The following is a 24,711-nucleotide window of genomic DNA, read 5'->3' as shown; positions in this document are numbered from 1 at the left end:
TAGGCCTTTGCTTATGCTGTTCACCCTGTCTGCCCCCCCACCCCCCCAATTTTTCTCACCCTGGTGAATTCCTGCCCACCCATTAAAGTGCAGGACAATATCCCCTCTCCCAGGAAGCCCTCCCTCCAGGTAGACCCCCTGCTTCCCTAGCCCTATCTCTCCCCCTGGCTCAGCCCTGGCCCCATGGGGCTGGGAGTGTATGTGTCTAGTTCTGTCTTCCCCAGATTTGGAGATCTTCAAATATGGGGCTGGAACTGAGGCCTCTCACAGTCCTCAGAATCACTCAGCACAGGGTTGGGCAGTAGGGAGTGGCAGTTGTTTAGTGAATCAGAGAACCAAACCTTTAGCCGTGTATCTGAGGCTTTGTATAATCCAGTTTGGCAAACTCCTCTTCATTCTTCAAAACCCACCTCACATTACCCCTCCTCCAAGAAGACTGTCCCAGGCAGCATTTACTAAGAAGACAGATTTGGAAACCGGGCCTCCTGTGTCCCAGGGGGGACACGCGAGGCTGATAAAGACTCCTAGTACAGTACTCGCACCATCGTAGCCTCTTCCTCAACCCTTCCTTTGGCCTCTGGGAAGCAGTGAAATGCAGGGGTTCCCAGGCGGCAACTGCAATCAGGGAATGAATTCGGCCGACTTCATTCTGCCGGTAGGAAGACATCATTATAAGAAGGCTCTCGGACACCAGAACTAGGGCTCTATACCCGCGGGCACCAAAGGACAGCTCCCACACACAGTAGGCACACAATTGCTTTAGATGCCGGCCTTTTTCCTCCAGCTCCGAGGGATAGGCAATCACTGGACGAGGACCTTTTAAGAGGCAGGCGCTGAGGGGGCGGGGCTCAAACTAAACCGCGCCCCGGGAGCGGGGGCTGGGCGAGCTTGAGGCACTCTGCGCCTGCGCGGCGTTCACGCGGTTCCGGGTATTGATGTTGGTTTCCTAAGCTGTTGGCAGAGAAACTGAGGCACCGAGAGGGAGCGACTGCTCCCGAAACCCACAGGAAACCCGCTTCCCTTCCTTGGACCCACTGTGAAAGGCTTGGCCTCGGGTCATCGGCAGTGTCCCCGAAACTCCAAATTTTTCTGGCAAAGGGGTGGTCAAGGCGACATTTAGGACTGGAGTGACGGAGCAGTGACTGTTCTTGTGCCGTGCTACAGGTGAGGACGTGAAGACTCTGAGACTCTGAGCGTGAACAAGGTCGCGCTTTGGCGGCCGGGATTTGAACCCGGACTGAGCCCAGCTCTGAGTCCTGCGAGGCCGTGTGGAACCGAGATGACCCACTCTTTGGTTTGTCCAGAGACAGTGAGCAGGTGAGAGCCCCGGGCGGAGGTGGGGTGTGAATGGCAGCGGGCAGTAGCGGACGGGGCCGTTGGCCTGGGATAGTCCCTCCCTAGTGGACAGAAATGGGGGAACCGGTGGCGAGGGAGGGGTGGGCCCGGTAGTGGGCGGGCCCTCGCCGCAGGGCTCAGCACCTCTCCACGCGCCGATTCTGGTTGCCTCTAGGGTGAGTTCGGTGCTGAATCGTAACACGCGGCAGTTTGGAAAGAAGCACCTGTTCGACCAGGACGAGGAGACCTGCTGGAACTCGGACCAGGTGAGGCACCCTCTCCCTGGATCCTCCACCCCTAGTGTGAATCAGAATCAGGGGTCTAGGGCGCCCTGAGAATTTGGGTGCACCCCAGCTGGGCAGTTAGGTTGGCCAGGGAGGGAACCCGTGCTCACTGTGCTCCCCACCCACCATGGACTCTGTGAATGAGAGGCACAGCAGGGCTCTGAGTCTGGAGTGACCATGGACCTCTATTTCTCTGCTTCCAGGGCCCCTCCCAGTGGGTAATACTGGAGTTTCCCCAGCGCATCTGTGTCTCCCAGCTGCAGATCCAGTTCCAGGGGGGCTTTTCCAGTCGCCAGGGCCGCCTAGAAGGTACTGGAAGGCCCTGGAAGATGGGGGATTAGAGGGGGTACGCTGGCCTCACTGCTCCTTTCTCTGCTGCAGGTTCTCAGGGGAGTGAGGCTCTTAGCAAGATTGTGGACTTTTATCCTGAGGACAACAACTCGCTTCAGATATCCTGCCCCAGCCTCTGGGTGGGGTGGTCTGTGCATCTGAAAGCGGTGGGCCCTGGCGTGTGACCTCGAGCAACTGGCCTCTGGGTCTCCACTGCTTCACCTGTAAAATGGGCTGATGATAATCTGTTCTGTGTTAGAGTTTCAGAGGGACCCACAGTGTGCTGGGTCACCCAGCACATTTGTAGTACCTGAGCTGGGGCTGGTGGGTGGGAAAAGATAAGGCATCTGTTTCCCTTGACTGCCCTGCTTACACTTTCCCTGTGCCATCTGCTGAGGTGGACCGGCTGAAAGTGACATTTGAGGACGCCACTGATTTCTTTGGCCGAGTGGTCATCTACCACCTGCGGGTGCTAGGGGAGAAGAAGGTGTGAGGCCACTGGGTGGCTGCCTCCTCCAGGACGTCCTCCGGGAAGCACAGTGAAGTCCTTCAAGTTCTGCACAGAAGGTTTATTGGTTCCTCTTGGAAGGGCCCCCTCCCACCGTCTGTCCAGGAGCTGCCTTTGAAGCCAGTTCTGGGTTCCCCCAGCTCTGGGTCGACCATTTTGTTCCCTGAGTGTCTGAGTCCCTGGCAGACGGCGTTCACTCAGGGGTGGCGGGCACCAGGTTGCTCTGGAAGAGTTTAAGGATGTGGTTCTCGATCACCTGTTGCACTGGAAACAGAACAGGGAAAAGGTGGGCCATGAACTGAACAGCGGCTCCAAGGGCACAGGCCAACCTGTACCTTCCCCTCAGGGTAAGAACAGGGGCCTCAGCCCTGGGACCTTGATGGAGGACCCATTTCATACACAGGAAGTCCAAGCCCTTGCCAGAGCACAGCTGGGAAGACGGAGGCCCCCCTCATAGGAACCTCTATTTCCCCTAAGTTTGTAAAAATGCATTTTTGGAGGCTTTTCAGAATTATTAAAATATTCCTTACCAAACAAAATTGTCCAATTGGAACTTTTATGAAGAGATGAGAGGGACTGTGAGGAATTACTTGTCTCAAATGGAATAAAACTCCTTCAAGGAAGGAGTGGGATATTTCCCACACACCCCCACATGACCCCAGGGGGTCAGTTCTGTTAGGATCCCCCCATTTTCTGAAGTGGGGAGTCAAACTGGGGTCTGCCTACAGCCCCTACTCACACCCACCTCTTGCCGTGGAGGGGGCTGGGCTCCATGGCCATGTGAACTGTGGCCCTCCTGGTATCCTCACCCTGCCAGGGCCTCCTTTGGGCCTCTCAGCGCCTACATGTCCCCCCATTATGGTCCCTGTCACTAGCCCCATGTGCCTCGGGCTGACCTTTCCTATATCCCAGGGCCACGGCGAGGTCCATTGGGGTGTAGCCAGAGTCTGCCTCAGTGGTGAGATCAGCTCCTCGGGCTGCAAAGCAGAGCAGACACTGCAGAGAGGGCTGGGCCTGGGGACCGGGAGCCCGGGTGGGGCACGGAGACTCGGGAGGTCCAGTGACTACCCACTGTGCAGCCAAAGGTCTGCTGGTTGCTGTGTGGTCTTGGACAAGAGCCTGACCTCTGATGAATGTGGCCAATAGAATCTCCACCTCCAGGGTCTCTGAGGCACACAGGGTGTGGGTTCTCAACCCAGTCGGCCAGACCCCTGTGCTATTCCTGCCACCAGTCCCCACATCAATCCTCTGGGCAAAGCAGGCAGCAGCCACCCATCCCAAGAGCTGTTCAAGCAGAGCTCAGACCCTTCCCTGGCCCTCAGGATTCCTGCAGAGCCAGGTGGGGCTCTAGGGCCCCTCAGGCTAGCCTCTACTCCTACTCACCCAGCAAGGCCTCCACACACTTCACATGGTTCCCACGCACGGCGTACAGAAGTGGTGTCCCTCCATTCTGTTAGGGACAGGGGTAGGGGGCAAGCAACACTATCTTTTCCAGATTCTCACGACACCCCACACCCACCAATTTAATATGGTTCCTCCTGCTTGTCACTTGGCCCATCTAGCTTCTCCTTTGGGTCTCAGCTTAGATGCCCCTTCTTCCAGGAAGCCCATCCTGACTGCCCTTGGCTCTACAGGCAGCCTCTGGGCTCTTGCAGCTAGCTGTCTGTGTATCTGCCAACATAGTGTTATTCACTATACCTGAGCTGTTTATGTGTCGGCGAGCCCCGACCCCCCGCAAAAAACTGGGAGCTCTATGAGGCTTGGGGATAGGTCTGTCTTGCGTTCTTAGCGCCCAGAGCCAGCCTGGTACCCTGTGAGGTGCCCAGGGCCAGTGGGTGGCGCCTTACCCAGTCATAGGTATTGATGTCCACGTCGCGCTCCAGCAGCAGCCCTACAATGTCTGTGTAGCCACCCGTGCTGGCCAGTGACAGGGCGCTCTCCCGCTCCTTGGCCAGGATGTGGGGGTCGGCACCCTAGGGGGAACAGAGGGGGGACAGTGACAGAAGGGGGGCAAAAGGAGAGGTGGGTGCATCCCCTGCAATCTTGGGGTCCCCATGTTAGCTCCATCTTACAGACACAGCACCAGCAGACTCAGCTGAGACCCTGGCCCACCCTCGAGTCCCCAGGAAGCCCCCAGCCGGGCTGGGACGCACCCACTCAAGCAAGAAGCGGACGGTCTCGATCTCTCCAAAGGCGGAGGCCCAGATGAGGGGGGTGAAGCCTCGCTCGTCCGGCTTGTTGATGAGGTTGTCTCCTGGCAGGAGGGGGGTGGTACCACTGGGATGCACCCCTGCCCACTCTCCCCAATGCTGTGGAATTGGGGGCAGGGCAGGCAGCTGGGGTCAGATGTGGGGCGGGGAAGCATACATGTGGATGCACACACGGACATGCTCAGACACACGTACAGACATAGGTACACATGTGGAGACTCAGGTCATGTCAGCAGCCACATGCACACACCAGCATGTGAGGTCACACAGGCACGGACACACCGGCACACGAGCGTGGGCACACACCTTTCCTCAGATGCTCCTTCAGTTGGCTCAGCTCCCCCTGGGCCGCAAGCTGGTGGATGGACAGGGCTGGGGCGCAGAGAGATAGAGTCCTCACCTGTCCCATCTGAGCTCCATGCCCCAGTTTATTCCTTGTCCAAAGTTGCTCCTCTTAATCCCTGCCAGCCCGCTACTTCTCTCCCCCGTGGGGACCGGGGTCCCACTCACAGTCCAAGGTGGCCGGCAGGGCTGATACCTCATTCCCCCGCTGCCGGTTGGTGAGGGTTGTGGAGTGCTTTAGGGAGCTGCCTGCTGGGAGAGAGAGAAAGGGCCTCAGTTTCCCCTCATTCCCCAGTATGTCTTGGGCCTCAGACCAGACCCTGGGGGCTTGGAACTACCAGAGACAGTGCGTGTCTCCACTATTCACTCACTCCATCCTCCCAGATACCCAGGGTGTGGATTTCTCCTCCGCCCCTGGCAAGATTCTGCACAAACGAGACAGTCCCTGCCCTCAAGGGACCCATGGGCAAGTTGGGGAGTCAGACAGAAATGGAGAAATAGAATGAGAGCTTAAGTTAAAATACGTGTTCAGGAGAAATGAAAAGCAGGTGGAAGGGGGTGGAAAGAAGGGAGGGCAAAGGGTGAGTCCCTTTTAAAGAAAATGGTCAGGGAGCGTCACTCCAAGGAGGTAACACCAACCGAGAGCTTGGCCAGTTGAAGAAACCTGGGGAGAGGTGTGGGAAGAGCATTTCACACAGGGAATGGTAGAGACAAAGGCCCCAGGGCGACTGAGTTAGACATGTTCAAGGATTCCAGTCAGAAGAAACCCTCGGGTTCTCGATAAGTCAAACAATTATCATCTGACCCAGCAATTCCACTCCTAGGTATCTACCCCAAAGAGTTGAAATCATGTGTTCAGACAAAAACTTGTACACGAATGTTCACAATAGCACTATTCAGTCACTAAAAGGGGAACAACCCAAATGTCCATCAATGCATAAATGAATAAACTAAATGTGGTCCAGCCATACTGTGGAATATCATTCAGCTATAAAAGGGATGAAACACTGACACACCATACAATGTGGATGAACCTTGAAAATATCTTGCTGAGTGAAAGGAGCCAGAACGGGAAGGGACACATGTTGTATGAACCCGTTTATATGAAATGTTCGGAACAGGCAAATCCATAGAAACAGAAAGCAGATTTTTGCTTCCCAAGGGCTGGAGGAGGGAAATGGGGAGTGACTGCTAATGGGTTTGTGGGGTTTCCTTTGGGGGTGATGGAAATGTTCTAGGACTACATAGAGGTGGAAGTTATACACCACTGTGAATGTACTTACTGCCACTGAATTGTAAGCAATTCTGGTTAAAATGGTAACTTTTATGTTATGTGAATTTTACCACAATTTAAAAAAATAATAATAAGCAACCCCTCACAGGGTGGAGATGGAAGACACATCCAAGGACACAAAGACAGAAGTCCCATCTTGGGCCTGACATTCCACCATTCTTGCATCCCAGAAGCAGGAGTCCAGGGTAAGTATCCTACCTTGAGGTGAGGAGGTACCAGCATCTGGTTCAGGATTCCCAGGCTCCGGGGTGCAGGGGAAGAGACTGAGGACCACAGTGTCTGAGCCGTCAGGGGCCTCACCCCTGGGGTCTTCGGGGTCCCCAAATTCTGGGGTAGAAGGCTGCTGGGTCAGGCTGAGATCCTCTGCAGGCTGGGTGGGCTCCATGGGGAAGCTGGTGGAAAGGCCAAACAGGGAAAGATGGCAATAATTATTGACAACTCATTAAATAGGCACTGACTGCATACCCAGCCTCACACAGTGAGGGTGGGTAAACTAAGACTCAGCCAGGAAATTAAAACCAGAGTCCAACTGCTTCTCAGGCCCACTCCTCCCCAACACCAGAGCATATACAATATGCATTGCTTAAAAGCCCTGGCTCTGAGGTCAGCCATCTGGGTTTGAATCCCTCCACTAATAGGCTGTGAAAACTTGGGCACATTACTTAATTTCTCTAAGCCTCAGTGTCTTCATTAATAAAATGAGGGGAAAGGAGGACTAAAAAAAATCATGTCTGTAAATATCTAAGCAGGAGGCCTGATACACGGGCAGATCTTAAACGTCCGCTGTGCGGTTTTTTTTGGCGGTGGGGGGGAATCCCTAGAATGAGTGAGGGCTCAACAAAGATGTGATTGATTGCATCCCACCCGCCCCTCCCAAGTCAATCCAGGAGGTCCACTCACCTCCAACGAGCCTCCTCTGTCACTCCACGCCGCAGCCCGGGTCCCCCCAAACTTGGGGGCCCAACTCACAAACTTTTCTCTTCCAATTGATGTAATGGGTAGCAAAATGGAGCCTGGACCCTCTACGCCCTGGCTTCTTCTGCCGGGACAGAGAGCAACTTGATACGCGACCGCTACCCACACCGCAGAGTGCCTCCACTGCGCCTGCGCGTCCCCAGCCCCCCGAAAGTGCGGAAGGGCTGGAGCTGTAGGAGCTGTTTCTGGCCCTTTAAGGCTTGGGGGAGGGGCGTGGCTTCCGCTGGGGCACGAGCTATGGAATTGCGCCTGCGCTTCCTCGACCCCGCCGCTCAGGAAGGAGCCTAGTAGGAACTGGGGGGATGGGCGGGGCCTCAGAGGGCTCTCAACAGTTCCCTGACCTTGTCCTCCCTCACCCCCAGCACCACACACAGGTTTTCCCAGATGGAGCCAATTGGCTCCACCTTCGGACAGACGGCGTCCCCGTCCATAACAATGTCTCCTGTGCGGTCCTGGGGGCTCAGGAGTATGTGCAGGGATTTGGTGGCAGCAGAGGGGTACAAGAAGGGAGTTTATACAGCCCGAAGTGGGCAGTGTGTGGAGTATTCCCCCAATTTGCCCCCGGAAAAGGGGTTCGGTAAAGGAGGGCGCCCTTACCCCTCCCCTGCCTGAGGGTCCCTCCTGGAGCTTCAAGGGGCTTCCGGCCCCTCTTCACCCACCTGCCGATTGCCTCTTTCCCCAGTCTCTAACTCACGGCCCTTCTCCTGTCTGGGTAGACTAAAGATCGAGGAGGGTAGGCCAATGAGTAGCGGAACTGGAGAAATGCGGTGCCCCAGTTTCCCAGGGATGGTTTAGGCAGCTGTCTCCACCCCAGACTTCCGGTTCCTGTCCTTGAAATAGGGCCGCAGCCACCATGGAGGAACCGGAGATGCAGCTCAAGGGGAAGAAAGGTGGTGAGGGGCCCCGGGCGGGCGGAGGGGTCAGGAACTCGCAAAAGGGCGACCTGACTGGGCGCGGGAGGGGGCCAAGGCGCGGAGGGAGCGTTTGGGAGGTGTGATTGAACTGCCACGAAATCGCGGCTCGGCCGCTGACTAGTTTTGAAACCTTTAGAAAGTCTTTGTGCCTCGATTTTGTCATCTGTAGAATGGAGAGTATAATAGACTCCCTCCCTCCCTCCCCCCATGAAATTGTTGTGATAATTCAGTAACTTGATATTTTTTAAATTAATTAATTTATTTTTGGCTGTGTTGTGTCTTGGTTGCTGTGCGGGCTTTCTCTAGTTGCGGTGAGTGGGGGCAACTCTTACTTGCGGTGCGGAGGCTTCTCACTGCGGTTGCTTCTCTTGTTGCGGAGCACGGGCTCTAGGCGCGCGGGCTTCAGTAGTTGTGGCACACAGGCTCAGTAGTTGTGGCTCACGGGCTCTAGAGCGCAGGCTCAGTAGTTGTAAAGCCCGTGCTTAGTTGCTCCGCGGCGTGTGGGATCTCCCCGGAACAGGGCTGGAACCCGGGTCTCCTGCATTGGCAGGCGGATTCTTAACCACTGCACCACCAGGGAGGCCCACCAGGGAAGCCCCCCAGTGAAGCCCCCAGTAATGTGATATCTGTAAAGCATTGGAAGAACGCTTGGGGCGTGGCAGTGGCTGTGCGTATTGTTTCCTTTGTATTTATGCATTTGCATATGTTTACATCGACTTATCAAATACATGTAAATCACATAGTTACAAATTACAAAATGCCACAAGTTATTTTTAAAGTATAAATGTCTTTGTTACTTTATTATATATGTTATTACTAGTTAATTTTTTCTTTTTCTTTTTTTTTTTTTTACAAATTTATTTGTTATAGTTTGTTTGTTTGTTTTTGGCCGCGCTACCCGGTTTGTGAAATCTCAGTTCCCCCACCAGGGATTGAACCCCGGGCCACAGCAGTGAAAGCCCGGAATCCTAACCACTAGGCCACCAGGCAACTCCCACTAGTTAATTATTTAGAAGTCACAAGTACATGTAATTCCATATCCTTCATAATAGCACTGTAAGGTGTAAGCTACTGTGCTCATTTTCAAAACAAGAAGGCCTGAGGAGGTAAGAGGACACATAGTTTGGAGGTGGCAGGCCGGGGTCTGCCTGAGTCAGGACACCGTGGTGAGCTGGACAAACCCAAACTGGACAGACTCATATACATCCTCCCTTGACTCCCAGACATACGTGGGTTCTCTCCCTCACCAACTACACTGCCCTGCTCAATAGCATGGGATCCATCTCTGTAACAAACCTTGAGGTGAGTACCTTTTTCGTTCCATTTTTGCATATGAGGAAACAGGCTCAGAGAAGCCCACGCCCTCACAAATCAAGTTTTAGGTAAACATGTAACCTAATAAAGAATGAGAATTTTTACATCTGAAACTAACACAATATTGTAAATCAACTGTACTCCAATATAAATTTTAAGAAAAAAATAGAGTGAGATTTTAAGTATAAGGGACATGAACAAAGTGCTGAGGCTGAGAGTGAAGGTGAAGGGACATCTGATTAAGCTTGGTGATTAGGGAAGGCCTTGCCCAGGAGGTGACATTTGAGCTGAGACATGAGGGATTAAGAGAAATGAGGGTTGGGGGGGAGGCAGGCAGTGTCATTGGTGGGATCAACAGGTATGAAGGCCCTGAGCTGGCAAAGTGTTCAGAGCTGTGCTGCAACACAGTAGCTACTGGTCATAGTACTTATGCATATTTAAATTAATTAAAATTAGATAAAATTTAAAATTCAGTTTCTGAGTCACATCAGTCACATTTCAAGTGCTCAGTAGCCATATGTGACTAGTGGCCACCATATTGGGCAGTATAGATTATAGAAACTTTCCATCATTGCATAAAGTTCTTTTCGACAGTGCTGAGAGTGTCCAAGGACCAGCTAGGAGGCCATTGTGCCTGGGGCAGTGGCTGAGGAGGGCAGAGGCGGGTAACAGCAGGTAGAACAGACAGGACCTTAAGGGCCATGTTTAGGAAGGCAGATTTAATTTCTGGCTGATGGGAGTGTTTCAACAAAGGGAAAGACATATCTGATATGTTCCTTAGGAGCTCATGCCATCTGTTTCGTGGGGATTGGATTGTTGGCAGGAGTGGGCACTGGGAGACCAGGGAGCAGCTGAGTTTGGCATCCAGGTGGGAGACAGCTATGTCTGGACCAGTGAGGGCAGTACAGTGTTAAGAATGGGTGAGTTCTGGGGCTTCCCTGGTGGCGCAGTGGTTGAGGGTCCGCCTGCCGATGCAGGGGACACGGGTTCGTGCCCCGGTCCGGGAAGATCCCACATGCCGCGGAGCGGCTGGGCCCATGAGCCATGGCCGCTGAGCCTGCGCATCCGGAGCCTGTGCTCCGCAACGGGAGAGGCCACAACAGTGAGAGGCCCGCGTACCGCAAAAAAAAAAAAAAGAATGGGTGAGTTCTGGGCTTTGTTTTGTGACAGAACAAGCAGGGTCTGCTCATTGATGGGGTAGGAAGGGCAGGGACAACCAGCTGGCTGCTGTTCGTTGAAGCAGACCCTGGGATGAGGATTTGTGTGTAGTCAGCTTACCAAGAGAACCCCACAGAGGAGAGGGGGGAAACAGGACAGGGCTGGGGAGGAAGCTGAGCAAGGAGTGACCTCAGGTAAAATCCTGCAGAAAGAAGCCACAGTCTGTTCCCACAGGGGAGCTCACGGGGATGGGTCACACCTCTTGAGTTGTTCCAACACACAGCGCAGGACATGGGCTTTCCTACCCCTCGGTGCTCAGTCATGGCTGAGAGCCATCCACCCATGTAAACTTCCAGGCACTTTTGGGTCCGGTAGCCAGTGGGCATCCAAAGAAGAATCTTGGATTTTGTCACTGGGGTAAAAGGGATGTGAGTAGATCTGAGCAGGTTGCAGCAGTGTCCACTGTAAGTGGGTTTGGGAAGGGGAAGATCATGAATTCACTGGACACATTAATGTCATCAAGATTGAGACCCTGCGCTCTAGAGCCTGCGAGCCATAACTACTGAGCCCACGTGCCACAACTACTGAAGCCCGTGTGCCTAGAGCCCATGTTCCACAAGAGAAGCCACTACAATGAGAAGCCCACGCACCACAATGAAGAGTAGCCCCTGCTCGCCACAACTAGAGAAAGCGCGCACGCTGCAACGAAGAACCAACGCAGCCATAAATATATACATACATACATACATACATTTATTAAAAAAACAGATTAAGGCCCTTTTGTGACTCCCAGATGGAGTTGTTCGGCCCTGCTCTGACCATCTCCTGCAACCCATCACCGGGGCCACAGGTGACCCAGCCGCTGGGTGGGACACTGGATACTCCTCTCTACTCTGGCTGGACTCACGGGTTGAGCAACCAGGAGTCTGATGCTTTGTCTCCTTGACCCCCTGTCCACCCTACCCTCCCGTCCCACTTTGCCGACTGTCGATCCTGGACCCAGTAACAGACAAGTTCACTGAGAGTGTCTACGTCCTGGCCAACGAGCCATCCGTGGCCCTGTACCGGCTGCAGGAGCACGTGCGCCGCTCTCTGCCCGAGCTGGCCCAGCATAAGGTGAGCCGTCCCCGCCCCAGCCACCGACCTCTCCCAGGGTCTGCACCTTGTGAGCTGGGGCCTACTCTGTTGGTGCAGGAGTCAAGGCTGGGACACCAGCGAGGAGGCACATGGTCACCAGCCCAGATTGGGGCTGGGTGGACAGATCTGGGGCAGATTTGGAAGAAGGGGACAGCAGGGTCTGCATTAGTTGTGACCTGTGTGGTGAGAAGGAGGCAGCTGTGTGAGGGAAGGATATGCCAGGCAGAGAGAACAGCCTGCTCAAAGGCCCTGAGCCGTAGTCGCCATGTGTTCACAGAAAGCCCAGACTGATGAGGGGTGGGAGTGGCAGGAGGAAGATCAGGGGCTGGAGGGGGCTGCCCTCTACAGCCATGGTGATTGGTGTTTGGGTGCTGGGAGGATGGAGGTAGCAGCCACCCCTGCTAATAGCCCCCAACCCCCGCCCCCGCAGGCTGACATGCAGCGGTGGGAGGAACAGAGCCAGGGAGCCATCTACACGGTGGAGTACGCCTGCAGGTGAGCGCCACAGCCTCCGCGCTGCCACGGCTGCCCTGTTATGCCCCGGGTGTTCAGGGGCATCTCAGCCGGCTGCCCGTGAGCCTTGCCCTGCGGAACCCGCCTGAGTAGAGGCATGCGGATCTGGACTCACCTGGCCACAGGGCAAAATTCCAGCCCAAACCTGTGCTGCTCGCTATTTGACTGATGCCCGTGTGTCTCAGGCAGGCTTCTTCCCGGCCCTCAGTCCTTCCCCATCTGTCACAGGAGGGGCTGATAAGGACTCCAGGAGGTGCCTCAAGGGGCCAATGTTTCCCACCCACTGTCGGGACCACAGACTGGCTAGTGGGGTGGATGGCAGCTGGGGGGGAGGGCCAAAACATGAACATGACAGTTTATTTTTAAAATTTTATTTCTTTCCAGTTTTTTATCTTGTGGTAAGATGCAAATTCATCATCTTAACCATTTTTAAGTGTACAGTTCAGTGGTATTAAATACACTCATAATGCTGTGCAACTATCCCCACCATCCATCTCCAGAATTCTTTTCTTCTTGCAAAACTGCAACTCTGTCCCCATTAAACACTAACTCCCTATTCCCTGCCCCCCATTCCTGGCACCCACCATTCTGCTTTCTGTCTATTCTAGGGACCTCACATAAGTGGAATCATACAGTATCTGTCTTTCTGAGACCATATTCTTTCACTTACCTTAATGTTTTCAAGGTTCATCCATGTTGTAGCATGTGTCAGAATTTCCTTCCTTTTTTAGGGCTGAATAATATTCCATCATATGGATGGACCACATCTTGTTTATCCATTCATCTGTTGATGGACATTTGGGTTGCTTCCATATTTTGGCTACTATGAATAAAGCTTCTGTGACCGTGGGTATACCATTTATTATTTTTGTTTGTTTAAGTTTCTCTAAACATCCAGATTTTTTTTTTTTTTTGCAGTACGCGGGCCTCTCACTGTTGTGGCCTCTCCCGTTGCAGAGCACAGGCTCCGGACGCGCAAGCTCAGCGGCCATGGCTCACGGGCCCAGCCGCTCCGCGGCATGCGGGATCTTCCTGGACCAGGGCACGAACCTGTGTCCCCTGCATCGGCAGGCGGACTCTCAACCACTGCGCCACAAGGGAAGCCCAATATCCAGATTTTTTAACCCCAAGTGAAAGACGTGCCTGAGAATAAAAAGCAGTAGTTGGTGTTTCTTCCCATTGTTGCAGCTTTGCTGGCCTTGCCTCCTGTGCTTCTGTTGGTTGTGTTTCCCATGACTTTATTTCATGACCTGGCTTGTTCCGTTTGCTTTAGGAGTTGGCGACTTTAATTAGGAGTGCTGTTTGCCCCTGGCTTGGGCTGTGGGTTGTCTTGGTGGAGGCTGGATACTCCCCAGCAGCTCTCGTCCGTGGCACTGTGCAGTTTGCCTGCCTGTTTCTGTTGTGTGGTCGAAGGTTCCTTGACAGGAAGTCGTGCCGCTCGGAGTTCTGCCTTCACCAGCCTTGGCCCTTCCGCTGGTGACCCAGACAGATTGCATCTTCCTGAGGATGGTGGTCACAGACACCCTCCTTAACTCCAGGAAAAGTAGAAAAGAAATGGGAGTTTTTCTCGCAGCTGCTGAATAGTTCCCAGACAGCCCAGAGTTCATCAGAAAGGTCCAGGTTCAAGGAAGAACAAATCAAAGTCTGTACTTTCTCCCAATTCCTCTAGCCGTGCTATCCAGTGCAGGAGCCCGGATCCCAGGTGGCTGTTTACACTTAAATTTTAATGAAATAAAATGAAAGATTCAGCTCCTCAGTCTCATGAACCATATTTCAAGTGCTTAGCAGCCCTGGGCTAGGCAGGGGGCCAGTCTGCTCCGAGCTCTGAGCACTTCTCTTTAGTGAGATGTGAATTTCTCTAATGCTGAAAGACTGTTTCCTTTACGGACATGAAAGTGCCTTTTTAGTTGTTGAAATACTTTGTGCAGCGTTAACGGTTGGTGTAAAACTGAAAGATATTAAAATGGTATATTGGTTGGGGTGAACTATTCAGTAGTGAGCTTATGTTAGATAGCTTTTTATCATGGCGGATGGGCACTAGGAAAGCTGACTACATTTGGTGGTGTCAGATGAGCAAGTTAACAGAGCGGCCAACAGCCAACGCTCCCGCCTTTTCGTCTCATAGCCATAAGCAGGTCCCTGACTGATAATAAATGGGAGTGATCTCTTTGTCTTTAACAGAAGGACTTTAAAACGACCCTCTGGGCTTCCCTGGTGGCACAGTGGTTGAGAGTCCGCCTGCTGATGCAGGGGACACGGGTTCGTGCCCTGGTCCGGGAAGATCCCGCATGCCGCGGAGTGGCTAGGCCTGTGAGCCATGGCCGCTGAGCCTGCGCGTCTGGAGCCTGTGCTCCGCAATGGGAGAGGCCACAACAGTGAGAGGCCCACGTACCACAAAAAAAACCCAAAAAAACCCCGACCCTCTTATTTTTACTGCAGGTGTCGTTGCACAGGCAACTTTCTGGTGTTAGCAAGGCCCTGCGTGGCTTGGTGAATATGTTCCTGTAGTGCTGTTGGAAGGGACATTTTCATTAGACATCCATCAATGTGGCTTCAACACCAGAGCTTAGCACAGCTTTGCAGTAGTGCCCCTCTAATGGCGATGAGTCTAAACTCACCTCTAGAGCTTTTCACAGTCCAGTTGACAAGCTTCCTTCAGAGGCAGGAATAGATTACCTAAGAGGAAAGCAAGATATTTTTGAGGTCACTGTTGCATGCTTATAGCTCCTTCAAAGCATTAGATAGTCTAGCAGCCATTAAGCGAAAGTTGCATGTTGCCATCCAGTGCTCTGTTGCATATGGAAATCTAAACTTTAAGCCCACAGTGAGCCCTCAGGGAGGCCCATGGAATCCTCCAGGTGCCTGATGAATGCTGGCCCGCACAGGCATCCGCTGAGCTCTGGTTGGGGGGCGAAGAGAACGTGGTGCCGCTGACTGGATCTATCCTCCCATTTCAGCGCCGTGAAGAACCTTGTCGACAGCAGCGTCTACTTCCGCAGCGTGGAGGGCCTCCTCAAACAGGCCATCAGCATCCGAGACCACATGAACGCCACAGCCCAGGGCCACAGGTAGTTCCCGGGACCGCCCGCCCCTGCTGCTCTCAGCCTGCTTGCTGTAAGGACCTTCGCTGCTCAGCCAGGAGCTGCCACTTCTCGCTCCTTAGACAACTCCCTCTCTTCATCTCACGGTGGCCGGTGACTTCCTTTCATCCTTCGGCGTCTGTAGTGGGAGAGTTCAGTCACTCGGCACCCAGCTCCTGAGCTCTGCTGTGTGCCTGGCCCTGGGCTGGGTGCTGGGGACACGGTAGTGACCAAGACAGGTGTGCTCATAGCTTCATGGGGAGACACACAGCAACCAGGTAAACACGGAACACACAAGAACATTTCAGACACGTGAAGGAGGAAAAGGGCTGTGGGGGCCTCTCTGGGGAGGCGGCAGAGGTGTGAGCAGAGGCTTGAACAATCTGCAGACAGAGATGACCTGGGGTTGGTGCTCCAGGCAGGGCGGTGGCAGGGCAAAGGCCCGGGGCCTGGTGAGCTGGGTGTGTTGGAGGAACATGTGAGGCGGGTGTGGCTGCCGTGGGTGAGCGAAAGGGAGACGGGTTCGGAGGGTGGGCAGGGGCCTCGAGGGCAGCTGGGAGAGCGCCCGGAGCTGAAAGAGGCTTTGAGCCAATGACCAGACGGTCTAAAAATGAAAACTACTTACAGTTCTTACATACCGGGGAGAGAGTTTTTGGAGAAGTAGCTCTTTTTGTTTTGGTTTTCATTATAACTTAATAAACACACATGTAAACACATACACACGTGCTATAAGCCATCACTCGACCTTGAGATGTGTCTGGCTCCTGCAGTGTGGGGTTCTGGTATGCCTGTCCCCAACCAGGCACTTAGAAAGAAAAAGAAACTGTTGCTGCCTGTGATAATTGAGACAAAAGAACTGTCAAAACCAAAAAAGCCTTAAAAACAAAAAACAAACAACAACAAAAAAAACCCAAAAAGCCTTATGTGTAAGAAGGGATATGCAGCAACCTGCCCTCTGAGGGTAGCGTGAGGGCTTCATGATGGTTCACTTGCACTAAATAACCATCTGGCTCTGGCTGCTCTGCCCCTGGTAGGTGACAGCCATTGGGACTGGATTTCACTGCGTCAAGCCTTGCACAGTGCCGTACACAGAGTAGGGCCTCAAAAACCATAGCTTTTACTTTTAACTCAGTTTCCCAGCTGCTTCCAAAAGCCCTGCTTCTGCCTGCTGTTGCGAAAATGCAACGTGCCTCTGAAAGACACCAGTAGCAACTTGCGTAGTAGCTACTCACCTGCTATTGTGTCTCTTTGCAAGCCCCGGGGGTTTGAAGCTCCCAGTCCTACATGAGACCCAGGCATGACATCTGAAGTGGGTGACTGGTCCCATTTTTACAGAGGATGCCCTGAAGGCTCAGGCCAGAGGTCTTGGGGGACTGGAGTGTGCCCCAATGCACAATCCAGCCTAGCCGAGCAGGCCTCATGGCCTCTGACCTCAGCCTCACGGATGCTGCACATGTTTTGTTCCAGCCCCGAGGAACCGCCCCCGCCCTCTTCAACCTGATCCCGGAAGAGACTTGGAGGTGCTTTGGCCCCTCTGACTCAGGTCAGTGCCAAGTGGGGCCATAAGCCTCTCTGTGCTCCTTGCTCTGAACTAACCCACGCTCTCGGCATCCAAGAACGGACCTACTTGACTAACCACTCGAGTTTTCTCCCTGGGCTTGTAGGATGGTTTTATCCATGGGAGGCTAGAGGGTAGCGGCACCTTGTGCCCTCTGCTGCTCAGGGCTGTTGTCAGCCCATCTCCCTTGTGCTTTCTCTGTCATCTTCCTGCCCCTTATCCAGGCCACAGGCCCTGTCCTGATCCCAAGGACCCCTGCCCCCCAAGACAGAGGGGAGCCCCATTTCCCATACCCTTCCACATGCCAGCTGCTTGCTTTACCCAAACACATTGTCTCAGGCAGAGCCCAGCAGGACTGTTATTCACCGAGCTCTGGATTCATCATTCTACTGCTGACCTGCTGTGTGACCCTGAGCAAGTCCCTCCCCACTCTGGTCTCTGCTTTTCCCTTCTGTCAGAGTGCTTCATTAGGTGCAGCTGCATACAGTGATGTGTATTGTAGCAGTCAGCTACTGCTGCATGACAAACTATCCCAAAACTTAGTGGCTTATGACACCAATCATTTGCCTGCTTACGGTCGTGCAGTTTGGGTTGGACTCAGCCGGGCAGTTTTGCTTGTCTCACCTGGGTGCTACTTATGGCTCTTGTGGGAGCTTGATGGGGCCAGATAGTCAGAAGTAGCCTCATATCTGGCCCTTGATCAGTGCTGTCTGCTGCTGGTGGGGAGGGGGGTGTCTGGTCCTCCACGTGGCCTCTCCAGCAGGACAGCCCAAGCTTCTCCTGGTGGTTGGGCGCCCTGTGTGCACGTGTTCATCCAGCCTTCCCTTGCTTCAGTTATGGCTGTCCCATTGGTCAAGGCCAGTCACGTGACCAGGACCAGATGGGCGAGGACTGCAGGAGGGCTTCAGTACTGGGAGGTGTGGTTGACCATCTGAGGAGAGCATGGCACCAAGAAAGGCCTAGTGTTTTGTTATTCTGAGCTCATGCAGGGCAGACACAGGCAGATTGGAGGTACCCAAGGCACTGACTGAGCCCGCAGCTTGTGTAGCTCTCACAGCCCCCTGCTCATTTGCTGTGGTTGTGCTCTGTGCTGTGGAAGTCTTCTCAGAGGGTCAAGGGAGGCGTGGGAGGGGACAGGGCCCCCACAGCTCCTAGAGCAGCAGCCCTGAGAGCCAAGAGGCAGGAGAGTTCATGGGTGTGCAGTCAGAGTTCTTACCGGGCACTTGCTATGTGATGGGCTTAGCTCTGGGCATAGGGGTGATGAGGAATCCCACAGACTGTGGGGTCACTTGGGGGACATCTGGGAGGGCCTGCAGCAAGAGGGGCTGCCAAGGGGGTCAGCAACCCACCCCATTTCCCCACCCAGTGTTGCCCACCAGCCTGGACCCACACCCCAAAATCTCCCCCATCCTATCCCCTGTGCCCTGGTGCCTCCCACCCTCAAGCCTCAAAGATGCTGCCCTCTCCACCCGTCCACAGTCAGTGTGTTTCTCCTGCTCCTGCCTGGAGCCTCCAGGCAAGCCGTGAACATCCTGGGTCATCTGCTGTCCCTTTACTGCTACTGCTGCGCCCCCTCAGAACAAACTGCTCTGTGGCTCCGCCCGATCCCACCTGGGTACCTACAGACCCCGCTCTGCTCCCCAGGATTGCCGCCCCACTCCCTACCTCGGAGCCTCCACTCCCACTTCTCCCCAGACTGCTCCCCCCCAAGGGTTGTAGGTGACCTTCACAGGGTCAAGTCTTGGCCTCCCCTGCTTCTCCAGGCCACGGGCTGTACACACAGCCTCATCTTACAGAAGAGGAAACTGAGGCTCAGAGAGGCGAGAGGCAGGGTCACCACCCGTGACCGGAAATGCCAGGATTCACACCCAGACCCTCTAACTCCCAGTGCTTCACCTCTTCCCTCAGCCTCGCCCAGGATTTTCCTCAGACGCCACCTCATCAGGGCTACCCTGCAGCCCTAGGGGTCTCTCAGACTTGGCCTTGACTCACCTCTTGCCCCCCAGCCCGACCAAAGCTTGGACCCTTGGACACAGCCTTGTGAGACTTGGCAGGGACAGAAGACCAAGTAAGTGTGGCCAGCGCATTCCTCTCGCTCTTGCCTGGAGCCTCTGGGCCAGCCATGAATGTCCTGAGACGAGGCTTTGCTGCCTCTGGATTCTCACCCGCCCCCACTGGCCATGGACACAGCTATGGCCCCCCGGACCAATAACTGCCACCATGACGATCCTGATCATGCACCTGCTGTGTGCCCAGATCTGTGCTGGGGGCTTCACAAGGGTCATCTTTCATCCTCAGCCCTATAAGGCAGATGTCACCCAAATGCAGATGGGAAAAGAGAGGCTCCGAGAGGTGGCATTATTTGTGTGAGATCACACAGAGAAGAGTAGACCCCGGCCTAGTTTGGTCCCAGCCCTGCCTCTGACATGCTATGTGACATGGGCCTGGCACCGACCCTCCCTGGTGCTACCTTTCTCCATCTCAACAAGGAAGGCTGGACTGGACCTTCTCTACAGGCTGAGGCAGGCATTCGTGTACCTGCCTGCCTGGACTGCATTCTGCCTCGAGCAGGAATGCCCACCTCAGGCTCAGGCCATAAGGAGAAGCCACCCTAACTCCAGGGGTGGATGTGGGACCCTGGCCTGGCTAGTCAGAGCCCCCCATCTCCCAGGTGATTGGTTTGAGATGGGCATGCGATCCAATGAGAGGTCTTCCCTGAGGATTTTGCTGGAAAAGTACCATCTTCCTTCTGGGGTTGGTGAGCTCAGCAGATGGACCAGGGGACCTGAGAACATTGCCTGGGGCCCTGGATCCAGCTGTACCTGACACTAGAAAATCTCAATTCTTCAGTTTCATGAGTCCCTAAAATTACTGTATTTGCCAAAATTGCTTTGAGTCTGTTTCTGCTGACTTGAGAAGAGCCCACGCTGATCTGATCCCTGCGAATTCCAAGCCTGGGAGATCATGGCCCATGGTTTGTACACCTCCGAGGCCAGCTGTGTGCCAACAAAGTGCCCAGCAAAATGTATAAGGAAGAGCAGAATGGAGTTGTCGAGGGTAGAGCCAGGGTGGGTCCCAGGCTCACTGCTCTGGGAGGATCCCCCAGCTTGGCCCAGAGAAGTGGTTGGGAGAGAGGGGTGGCAAAGGTCAAGGGCACCCTAGCAGAGACAGAGAGGGTCCTGGTGGGGTATCAGGGCTGTGGAGGGGCCTGAGGGCCTGGGAGTAGGTTCAGGAACACAAGAGGTATTAATAATTGCCTCCCACCACCAGGAAACAGGGTCAGCCCTCTCTCACCTCTCCTAGGGTGTACTGGGGGCCTGTGTGCCACCATCCTGCCTTCCCCCTGCCCCAGCTCAGTTGAGGGGGAGGGAAGAGCCTCAGGTTCACACTATTTTAGGCCCTGCCTGGTGTGTAGCCCCCACAGAGTCACTCTCCCTCTCTTCGCCCACTCTGAAGGCACCTCTCGTCCATCTCTCCTACCATGCAGCCATGTATCCATCAAACATTGACCGTTCTCTCTGAGCTAGGCCCTGCCTGACCAGGGGATGCCCTGGTGAGCCAGACAGACCAACCCTGGCTCCAGGGCTCAGACCCGCTGGACAGACGGGCAGCTAAGTGAGGTAATTGCGTGTATCCCAGAGGCAGCCTTGGATGGCTCAGGCGCTGTGAGCTAGTGGGGGGCAGTCATGAGGTGCCCTAGACCTTCCGAGGGCTCCCTGTCACCCACGGCTCCTGAACACGACCTTAGCTAAAGACTAATAGTACTCTCAGAGAGGTCTGTGCAGGACTGTGGGTTGTTAGATGCCCCACCACCCCAAATCCTGGGGCTCACCGAGGTGCTGGTTGTTTGCCCGCCCTTTGTGTGGCCGGCTCGCCTTTCATGCCTGGCGAACGTCCGTCCCCTGCCGGCCGCAAGGGGGCGCAAGAGGCAAAGCCTTGGCCGGGCACTCCGCCTCCAAGCTGTTCTTAGCCCCTGTCCCCAGTCTTGGCCGATCCTGAAGGGTGCATCGTGACCCTCCGCCCTTTTTCACTTTATACGTTCTTGCTTCCATTTTCTAGAAAGCGAACTAAGGCTCCGCAAGGCCAGATTACCCAGTAACACCTCGCATCTGCCTCCACGCTCTGGCCGACTTACCCCCTCCCCCCCGCCCCGGAGTGAAGGGTGTGGGCATGCCCAGACCTGGCTCACTAAGACTTGCTCCCAGAAATAGGTGGGCAGCCAGGAGAGCGACAGGGAACTCCCCGTGCCACGGGGCATTCAAGTAGGGAGCCTAGCACCCACGGGTGGGGGTAACCTGGAAGGGCTCCCTGGGTTAAGTGTTGGAACTGACCCCCCGCCCCAACCAGTCTCCTTCAAATTTGTGCATGGAGTAAAAGGAGGCCCAGGATGGCAGTGACTTGTCTCCAGTTGGTCCACAGTGGTCAGGATGGGAATCAGACTTGAGTTTTGGCTTTTTGTTCTTAGCCCCTGGTCCAAGTCCTAGTTTTGTTTGTTTGTTTGTTTGTTTTTCGGTATGCGGGCATCTCACTGTTGTGGCCTCTCCCGTTGCGGAGCACAGGCTCCGGACGCGCAGGCTCAGCGGCCATGGCTCACGGGTCCAGCCACTCCGCAGTATGTGGGATCTTCCCGGACCGGGGCACGAACCCGTGTCCCCTGCATTGGCAGGTGGACTCTCAACCACTGCGCCACCAGGGAAGCCCCAAGTCCTAGTTTTTTATTTCAGGCCTGCTCTGTACTCTGAGGGTCCTGCCCCTGGGAAGCCCCTTCCTGGCCCCTGCCTCATCCCCCAGCAAGGCCTCTGGATGCCCCAAGATTGGTCCGCATGCCCCTACACTACTCAGGCCCTCTCCAGGACTCCAGTTCTTCAAGAAACCCATGGAAATACCCCTTTTTTGCTACCACAATGCACGGCCCAGGCTCCGGGAGACAGAGCTGGACACAGACATTTCTAAACCACGGGGTCACACTGAGGTGGAAGGAGGGATGGGGGTGTCAGAACACCAGATGGGAGAGGGGATAGCTAAGGCTTTTGGAGGAGGAGGGGGCATTGGAGGCCGACCTTGAAACGCTTCTCCCCCACCAGAGGAGAGACTACTATTGTCCCCACTTTTCACATGAGCAAACAGGCTCAGAGGGGTGAAGTGACTGGCCTGAGGTCACACAGCGAGTGGGAGTCAGAGCTGGGATGGGAACCCAGGGTCCTCGAACCCTGAAGCCCTACCCACCGGACCACACTGTCCTTGCCATGGAGGATCCTTCAAAGGCTTCCCCTGCTGACATTCTGGGAGAGGATCTGGAGAGGGAGACTTGGGGGGAGCAGCTTCTACACCTCCTCACCTTCCCATCCCTGTCTCCACCTTCCCTGTCTTCCAGGCCCCTTTCCCAGATCTTCCTCTCGCCTTTTCCATTCCCTTCTCCCCCGAAATCTCCCTTTCAACCCCCCAACCTCTTACTCCAGCACTAAGAGTGTCCCCTCATCTGAGAAGACTGAGGTCGAGACTTGATTGGCCCAGTGGGGGGTGTGGGTCCACACGGGGTAACACAGCCAGCGATGGGGGAGGGTATAGGACAGGAATGGGTAAAGGCAGAAAGAAGGAGCCATTATAGGAAACTGTGTGAATGATGGAAGATGGTATGGACCGGAATGGGAAGGGTGTTTGGGAACATGAGTGGTGGAAGGGGACAACGTGGCAGGGGCAAGAACACAGGAGCGAGCCCCAGTGGTGAGGGGGCAAGAGGTGTGGCCCATAGTGGGCAGCCCCGGCTGGCTCAGCCCAGGCTGCTCCCAGAGCTGCTCCAGCTGCTGCCCTCACGTAACCAGAGCGTGCTTGTTGCATCAGAGGCAGGCAGGCGGTCTTGGGTAAACAGAGCAGCTCTCGAGGGCCCCAGGGGTCCCCAGCCACTTCCACACTCCCCAAGCCTTGTTCTGTGCCTTTGAGCCCGGGCAGAAGCCCCCAACCTGGCCTAGGCCCTGGTGTGTTCTTGGGACACCTGAGTGTCTGGTGTTGGGCACTGAAGGGCAGCAAAGACGGGGTGGGAGAGGCAGGAACCCTGATCCCCACCTTTATGACACAGTGTGAACCCCAGTTTTTTTGGTCCAAAGAGAAATCTGTGCCCAGGCTGGGGGTCCAAACTGCCCATGTCACAGATGGAGAAACTGAGGTGTGGGGAGAGTCAGGGTCTCTGTTCCCTTCCTCAGTGTCCCCCACATACTAATATCTCCACATGCTCCCCCCTGAGTCCAGGGGTCCAGTCACCTCCTGTTGTCTTCTTAGAAGGTGGATACCAGGCAGCCATTGCAACCCACCTGCTCTCCCCTTTCATCTGCCCCAGTGGTCCCCCTCCCCCTATCCCCAAGCCTCTCTTTGGGTGCCCAGCTCAATCTACTTCCAGTCACTGCTCTGGCTTCATCTTCCCCCACCAAAGAATGTTTTGCACTCTTTCTCTGAACCTTTGCAAGTCCTATTCCCTCTTCTTCTACCGGTGGCAAACTCCTACTCATGCTTCAAGGCCCAGTATAAATGCTCCGCCCCTCTTTGGGGGAAGCCCTCCCTGACCCCTCTGGCCCAGTTCTGATCCCACAGGGATAGGGAGTATGTGGTAGCTCTGCTTCCTCCAGACTGGGGGCTTCTCCAGGATTGCCCAGTCAAATGTCATCTTCATCCTGTAATTCTTTCCACCTTGATTCACTCATTAATCCTGCTCTGATCCCCCTCTGGGCCTGGACCTGTGCTGGGTGGTGCTGGGATCCCAGGGAGGGGATCCAGTCCTGGAAGCTGACCTTTGAAGTGGAGGAGGGCGCCCAGTCACCGAGGGGTCTGTCACCCTCCTGTCTAAACACGTGGGTCACACATTCAGCTGCAGGAGGCACACAGCTGGGCGAGGTCCCTCAGCGACCCCAGAGCCCCTTTCTGCAGTCCCTCCATTTGGGTGAGAGCAAGGGTCAGGGTTGGCTTCGAGAAGGTCTCAGTGCCTGGGGCCTCAGGGTCCCGGGTCGGAGTTACATTTCACTCAGGTTGGAGTTAGCCCAGAATAGGAGATAGCAGGGGGTTACAGACAGGGTCCGAATTAGGGTCAGGCTCAGCAGGTCAGGGTCGCCCACTGACATCGGGGGAAGCCTGGCAGGTCTGATCCAGCTCCCTCCCGGGCCCCCCTCCCTCATTATACTATTCCCCCACCTCAGAGTCTTCCAGCGTCTGAGTCCCGGGCCCCAGAACTCCCGGGACCCGGCCACGCCCAAGTGCCCCGCCCGTCGCAGCCCGCGGGCACGCCCTCTATGCAAATTTACGCCCCGGCCAATCAGCTCACGGGGGCGGGGCCGCCCCGCTCGGAAGGCCCTTGCGGCTGCAGGGCGCTCGGGGTTCTGAGCCGCTTCCTCCAGGTCGGTGCGCGAGCGTCCAAGGGTCCAGGTGTAGCAGGTGCGTGTTGCGTCGGGCCGAGGTTTGTGCGGTGTCCTTTGAATGGCATCTGTGGGCTGGGTTGAGTTTGAAAGTCCGAATGTCCTGCTGTACGAGGGAGAGTTGTGTCTAAGAGGTGTGCAGTCCTAGGATTGTGAGTTTGAGAGGTTATGTGTCCTGGGTTTGTGTGTCCAAAGGGTATGTGTCCAAGGGGTGTGAGTCTGAGGTTGTGTTCGAGGGGTGGGGTTCAAGGGTTGTGGTTCTGAGAGGTTGTGTGTCCGAAAGGGTGAGTGTCCCAGGGGTTGCATGTCCAGGAGTTATGTCTGAAGGAGTGTGTGTCATGTCTGAGGGGTTGTGTGTC

The 24,711-nt window shown here is 55.0% G+C and overlaps 3 protein-coding genes across 8 annotated transcripts; 2 read left to right on the top strand and 1 right to left on the bottom strand.

Annotated features, from left to right (window-relative positions):
- Positions 1 to 914: 914 nt before the first annotated feature.
- NR2C2AP (nuclear receptor 2C2 associated protein) lies at positions 915 to 2,996 on the top strand. Its single transcript, XM_060093944.1, has 5 exons — positions 915 to 1,317; positions 1,511 to 1,601; positions 1,823 to 1,928; positions 2,001 to 2,069; positions 2,324 to 2,996. Exons 1-5 carry the CDS (start codon positions 1,280 to 1,282, stop codon positions 2,440 to 2,442), a joined length of 423 nt encoding a protein of 140 aa, XP_059949927.1. The 5' UTR covers positions 915 to 1,279; the 3' UTR covers positions 2,443 to 2,996.
- On the bottom strand, positions 2,498 to 8,016 carry RFXANK (regulatory factor X associated ankyrin containing protein). 4 transcript variants are annotated; one of them, XM_060093938.1, is made up of 10 exons: positions 7,938 to 8,016; positions 7,204 to 7,342; positions 6,502 to 6,695; positions 5,178 to 5,261; positions 4,974 to 5,039; positions 4,611 to 4,711; positions 4,305 to 4,430; positions 3,841 to 3,907; positions 3,354 to 3,434; positions 2,498 to 2,721 (listed from the first exon to the last, which is right to left on the bottom strand). In XM_060093938.1, exons 3-10 carry the CDS (start codon positions 6,686 to 6,688, stop codon positions 2,651 to 2,653), a joined length of 783 nt encoding a protein of 260 aa, XP_059949921.1. In that variant the 5' UTR covers positions 6,689 to 6,695; positions 7,204 to 7,342; positions 7,938 to 8,016; the 3' UTR covers positions 2,498 to 2,650. The 4 variants fall into 4 exon arrangements, with proteins under 4 accessions (XP_059949921.1, XP_059949920.1, XP_059949922.1 ...); XM_060093937.1 differs by lacking the exon at positions 7,938 to 8,016 and having other exon boundaries at positions 7,204 to 7,469; XM_060093939.1 differs by lacking the exon at positions 7,938 to 8,016 and having other exon boundaries at positions 5,178 to 5,258; positions 7,204 to 7,469.
- Positions 7,985 to 19,838, top strand: BORCS8 (BLOC-1 related complex subunit 8). 3 transcript variants are annotated; one of them, XM_060093942.1, is made up of 6 exons: positions 8,087 to 8,168; positions 11,668 to 11,780; positions 12,232 to 12,296; positions 15,272 to 15,382; positions 16,862 to 16,937; positions 18,861 to 19,838. In XM_060093942.1, the coding sequence occupies exons 1-5, from the start codon at positions 8,132 to 8,134 to the stop codon at positions 16,893 to 16,895; spliced, it is 360 nt and encodes a 119-aa protein (XP_059949925.1). In that variant the 5' UTR covers positions 8,087 to 8,131; the 3' UTR covers positions 16,896 to 16,937; positions 18,861 to 19,838. The 3 variants fall into 3 exon arrangements, with proteins under 3 accessions (XP_059949924.1, XP_059949925.1, XP_059949926.1); XM_060093943.1 differs by having other exon boundaries at positions 18,716 to 19,838; XM_060093941.1 differs by lacking the exons at positions 15,272 to 15,382; positions 16,862 to 16,937; positions 18,861 to 19,838 and adding an exon at positions 13,233 to 14,064 and having other exon boundaries at positions 7,985 to 8,168.
- Positions 19,839 to 24,711: the final 4,873 nt, after the last annotated feature.

This window comes from Mesoplodon densirostris, chromosome 3 (genome assembly GCF_025265405.1).
Source record: "Mesoplodon densirostris isolate mMesDen1 chromosome 3, mMesDen1 primary haplotype, whole genome shotgun sequence".
In the NCBI taxonomy this organism is placed as follows: domain Eukaryota; kingdom Metazoa; phylum Chordata; class Mammalia; order Artiodactyla; family Ziphiidae; genus Mesoplodon; species Mesoplodon densirostris.
The sequence above is the reverse complement of the archived record's forward strand: the minus strand, read 5'-3'. Positions and strand labels throughout refer to the sequence as shown.